At 40.9% G+C, this 6,000-nt stretch overlaps 1 protein-coding gene across 1 annotated transcript in view; it reads right to left on the bottom strand.

Moving 5' to 3' along the window:
* LOC122551076 (scavenger receptor class B member 1-like) overlaps positions 1–6,000 on the bottom strand; it is a 60,985-nt gene that overhangs the window by 31,286 nt on the left and 23,699 nt on the right. The window contains exon 2 of the mRNA XM_043692719.1: positions 3,847–4,007. Coding sequence (XP_043548654.1) covers positions 3,847–4,007 — 161 coding nt within the window. The remainder of the gene's footprint in view (positions 1–3,846; positions 4,008–6,000) is intronic.

The raw sequence follows: 6,000 nt of genomic DNA, 5'->3' as shown, positions 1-6,000 counted from the left end.
AAGTTTGTCCAGCAGGGTAAGATAAAAGGTAGGGAGGAGGGACTTGGGGGAGGGGCGTCGGAAATGTGATCGGTGGAAAGAGGTCAAGGTGAGGGTGATAGGCCAGACTGGGGTGGGGGCAGAGAGGTGGGGAAGAAGATTGCAGGTTAGGAAGGCGGTGCTGAGTTCGATGGATTTGACTGAGACAAGGTATTTCCCCTCCCCCCACCTTGTCTCAGTCAAATCCATCGAATTCAGCACCGCCTTCCTAACCTGCAATCTTCTTCCCGACCTCTCCGCCCCCACTCCCGTCTGACCTATCACCCTCACCTTGACCTCTTTCCACCTATCACATTTCCGACGCCCCTCCCCCAAGTCCCTCCTCCCTACCTTTTATCTTAGCCTGCTGGACAAACTTTCCTCATTCCTGAAGGGCTTATGCCCGAAACGTCGATTCTCCTGTTCCCTGGATGCTGCCTGACCTGCTGCGCTTTTCCAGCAACACATTTCCAGCTCCTGGATTAATCATCCAGTCATACTGCCATTAAGCCTCAGGAAAATTGGAACTCTTCTAAAAAGGTGGATGTTCAAACTGGGCCCATTTCCCCAAATGAGACCGAGATCAGTGATTTTGAATAATGTTGCTTTTAATACAGCATTAAGATGCTGTACTTCAGGGAATCAAAGGACCAATTAGCCAGTGTACAGTTCACAACAACAAATAGCAATAGTTCAATTCCAATCCAACAGTTAACTGGAGATCTACATTTTCACCCTCTGAGTGAAGCTAGTGGTAAATCAAAAGTGGTTCACACTGAAGCATTAAAGAGACAAAACAAAAACAAGCAAAGAGCTGGCTTTGGTCAAAACACATGAAAAAATAAGTAGAACGGAATGCAGTCTTTCACAAATTTATTATCCATGGATTGTATATTATCTTGAAAGAGATAATGAACTACTGTATTAAGTAGCTTTCAACATTACACATTTAAAATTGTTTGAGATTTAGGCCAAATGAAGTCAGATATTCTTGATTCAAACAGGACTGAATTGGTCATGCAACATTTACACAAGTTGCGTGGAATCACATGCAGTGTTGCATACACAATGCATTCCTTTTTTTAAAAAAGAATGCATCAAGTGAAACAGTGAGATTTTGAAGTGTAAACAAAATGTAGTCAACTGATTATATTCAAACAAAGCAAAATCAGTCCCAAGACTTTTAAAGTTCTCCAAGTATCACTGAATGAACAAATTAGTTTGTGTACAACTGCAGTATTTGTAGAGCATAGCAAAATACAATTTTAATAACAGCTTCTACTAGACGAGCATTGGAAAGTTGTGAAAAATTAAATTTCAACCCTTACCCCAGTTTTGCTGCTTGACAAATCACTCATTCATTCTTTCTGGTCAAGTGGAAATTCAGAGTCCATTTGCAAATCAGAAGGTGGTTAAATAAAAGTAATGACTTAAAAACATCTCAGACCAGAGGAAGTAGAAACAACAGCAAAGGTTACTCCTGCTTGGCTACCAAACCCATGGTGGAGCACTTTACAAGAAGGACTGTAAATGTGAATACTTTATCTTTCTGCCTTCATATTCTATGTTTTGGTTTATTTTTGTGCTTTAAGATAGTGCCAGAGAGAGACGACACTGTACAACATACTTTACTCTACACAAACACACACAAACAAGAAGAAATGCAACAAATTGCTCAAAGAGTTGGGGCAACTGGAGTGTTGCCAGTACTTTAAGGACTATTGCCATCGTGTTGTCAATGAACAAATCAAAAATCACTGGCTGAAACCTCTTCCTAATTGCAAACTGTTAATAGCAGAGTGCAAGAGAGTAACTGCTGGAATCAAAGGGGAGAATGACCTGGTCAGTCATGACCACTGTAATCAGCATGACCTTGATCACTGGATATAACTCCATACAATCTACACTTAAAAACTGATCAAGAAAGAAACGGTTAAACTTCAACAAAGGAAAGAGAAATACATTCAATTAAAACAGGTGTAGTTTGGATTTCTGTCAAAACCTCATATCATATGGATATCATCCTCTCCACATCCACCTTGTCAAGATCCCTCAGGAATTTGTTCAATTGTGTAGACTCTTACTGTAAAATAGTGGTTCCAAGCCTCATCTATCCACTCTTCCCTCAAGGCAACCACCCATTCCAGTCATTATGGTAAACTTTCACTGGACTGATTACAACACATTTATGTTCTTCCTTAAATGAGACAAAAACTGCACACTACTCCAGATGTGGTCTCAACAATGTCCTGTGTAACATGATTTGGAGATGCCGGTGTTGGACTGGGGTGTACAAAGTTAAAAATCGCAACACCAGGTTATAGTCCAACAGTGTGCTTCCAATTAAACCTGTTGGACTATAACCTGGTGTTGTGTGATTTTTAACTGTGTAACATGGAATAACCTCCTGACATTTGCATTCAATAACCCTTGCAATGAACTATTAGCTTTCCTAATTACTTTCTAAACCTACATGCTAACACTTATCTATGCATTAGGTCACTCAAATCCCTTTGCAATCTATTTATAGTCAGTCAGTCATACGGTACAGAAACAGTCCAATCAGTCCATGCTAATCAATCAAACTAATCTAATCCCACCTGCCTGCAGGTCATATCCCTCCAAATATTTCTTCATGTACTTATCTTTTAAATGTTGTAACTGTAGCCATATCCACCACTTCCTCTGGCACCTCATGCCACACATGAACCACACACACAAAAAAAAATTACCTCTCCTGCCCCCATGTCTTTTTAAAATCTCTCTTCTCACCTTAAAAATATGCCCTCTAGTATCAAAACCCCCCATCCTGGGGAAAAAAAGACACCTGCCATTCACTTGGTCTATATCCCTCATGATATTATAAACCTCTACAAGGTCACCCCTCAACTTCCCATGCTCCAGTGAAAAATGTTCCAGCCTCTCCTTATAACCTAAATCCTCCATTCCCAGGAACATCCTAGTGAATCTCTTCTGAACCCTCTCCAGCTGAATATCATTCTTCGTATTGCAGAACGACCAGAACTGGACACAGTACTTAAGAGGCCTCCCCAATGTACTGCACAACCTCAATAACATCCCAACTGCTATATTCAAAGGTTTGAGCAATGCTGGATGTGATGACTCTCATTGTGATAATTTGGAGGCACTGGTGTGGGACTGGGGTGAACAAAGTTGAAAATCACAACACCAGGTTATAATCCAACAGGTTTATTTGGAAGTTCAAACTTTCAGAGTGCTGCTTCTTCATCAGGTGATTGTGCAGTATAAGATCATAAGGATCTATAGCAAAAGTTACATCTATGACGTAACTGAAATTATATATTGAAAAAGACATGGAGTGTTTGTTAAGTCTCATCTTTTAGAATGGGCATGCTGGTTTCAGTTCTGAAACTGCCTTTAGAAGTTGGCATCTTTGGAACAGATGCAATGGAGATGAAGAAACTGAGACAATGGGATGGGGTCTTTACAGGAAAATCGAAATCTATACTTTTTCTAATTTCAAATGGAAGAGGGAAGGAGCACTAATAATGTCACTGATGTGCTGTAGAGAGTTGGAGATGGGGGCTGAAATAAGGAATGTCCCAAGAAGGTAGCCATATCTTGGATCTGAAGAGAGAGAAAGGAGAATCGAAGCTCTGTTTCTTTTATGAGTGGAAACAACTTCTCTCTACTTTGTCCAGTCAACTGTGTGACACCACAAGAGGATTCATCCAGAAAAGAAACAGATCAACAGTAACATTTCGACTTCAACTCTTTCCCTTTCACATTTAAATGGTGGGTTGCATTTGAAAGTTAAAAAAAAGAGAACATGACTGTGAAACATACCTGTAAACATAAGGCCCACGCTGCTCAAGAACTGGCTTCTCACCACGCAGAATTTCTTGAGGATTTTTAACCTCAAAGAAATACAGCGACATGTAGAATGGTACGGGAATGTCTCGCCACATGGTGTAGGCCAGGCCACTATCTGGATCAATCCGAACTTTCTAGTCACAATAAAAACATGGAAAAAAATTCAGTTCAAGTTAAAAACTCCTCAAATTAAAATTAGAGTTAGCAGCTTCTCAAAAGGCCTAAAATCAAAGTTGGCTTCCTGGTTATACGGCTACGTCAATATTTTGAATCAGAATCAAATTATCTTAACGCCTCACTTTAGCATTTACCCGACAGAGAAGTTAGCCTTCACCATGTGAAACCACTGTTTTCATATCCTTTTTGACACTTTCCTTCACATACTTGTTCAATCCAACTGCGAATGCAATCACAGCTTGTTTTGTTCAATTGAAATGCTTTCACAGAATAAGCATAGTGGGCTGAACCAGCTTTTATTGCCCCATGTCTAATTGCCCTCATGAAGAAGCAGTGAGCTACCTTCTTGAAGTCCTAATTACGCCCACAGTACAGAGAAAGGCATTCTGGGATCATGAGCCAGTAATGGAGCTGGTGGTGGTCACACTTACCCAGGCAGGTACAGAATAGCTGGATTAGTGGTGCTGGAAGAGCACAGCAGTTCAGGCAGCATCTGAGCAGTAAAACAAAGGGCCTTTGCCCGAAATGTTGATTTCACTGCTCCTCGGATGCTGCCTGAACTGCTGTGCTCTTCCAGCACCACTAATCCAGAATCTGGTTTCCAGCATCTGCAGTCATGGTTTTTACCCCGTAGAGAATAGCCTCCAACCTGCTTTTGTAGCCAGTGTACTTACGTGGATGATCCAGCACAGTTCTTGGTCAATGGCATTCCCAGGATGTTGACAGTGAGGGACACAGTGATGGCAATGGAACTGAATGTCAAATAACAGTGGTTAAATTCTCTTTTGTCGAAGAGAGTCATTACCTGAAATTTCGCTATACCTCACTGAGGTAACATGCTGGAAACTGAACCCTGCTATTCCCAGAGTAATCACAAAAGATAAATTTGAAGACTATGCAATTTTCCAGTCAAAAGACACTTTAGCAGAAAATATGGACTAGGTTTCTGCATCCAACAAGAATGACAAATTATTTTAGATAAATAAATTCTACCAACAGGTTAACAATAGACACGGTTGACATATTCCTACTGGTTAAAGCCTGTCATAAACCATTCCCCGTTTACACACACACTTGAAAACATAGGGGTTATGGATGGACAGAAAGACTAAGGTGGCAGTTCAGTGATTCCTATTTACAGGAATCCTGTTCCTGAGATTGTTCTGATTCTTGAACTGTTCAGAACAGTTTCACAGTTGCCCCTCTCTGGATTATTTCACTAGTTTGCAAGAGGCACAGAGCAGCTGGTTCACTTATTAAAAAGGTCTCTGGCTTTTCAATTAAAAGTCACAGCTTTCAGCTACTGAAGGAAAAAGTGGTTCTCTTTAAGGCAACCCTTTACTACAGACAGAGTTCCTAAGCTAGTAATAATCTGAAGATTTTTAATGTATCTTGTACAAAGCCCTAAGCTATTGACTGGAAATGCTACAACTCTAGTACGTCGGATGGATCAGTTTTTGTCCAATGTCTACAGGAGGGTTTCCTAACACAGTATGTTGAAGGGTTCACAAGAGGGGAGGCCACACTGGATCTAGTGCTTGGTAATGAACCAGGCTTGGTGTTTGATTTAGTTGTAGGTGAGTACTTTGGAGAGCGTGACCATAGTTCAGTTATGTTTAGCTTAGCGATGGAAAGGCATGGTACATGCCACAGGTCAAGAGTTATCGATGGGGCAAGAGCAATTATAATGCGATTAGGCAAGAATTAGGATGCATAGAATGGGGTAGCAAAATGCAGCAGATGCAGACAATGGAATTGTGGAGCTGGTTTAAGGAACAGATATTGTGTGTCCTTGATAGGTATGTCCCTGTCAGGCAGAGAGGAAGTGATAAGGTAAGGGAACCGTGGTTTATGACAGAAACTGCATCTCTTGTTAAGAAGAAGAAGGAGGCTTGTGTGTTGATGAGGCAAGATGGTTCAAAATGAGGCGATGGAGAGTTACAGATCAGC

Source organism: Chiloscyllium plagiosum, chromosome 6 (assembly GCF_004010195.1).
Source record: "Chiloscyllium plagiosum isolate BGI_BamShark_2017 chromosome 6, ASM401019v2, whole genome shotgun sequence".
NCBI lineage: Eukaryota > Metazoa > Chordata > Chondrichthyes > Orectolobiformes > Hemiscylliidae > Chiloscyllium > Chiloscyllium plagiosum.
Note: the sequence above shows the minus strand (reverse complement) of the source record. Positions and strands in the feature narration are given on the sequence as shown.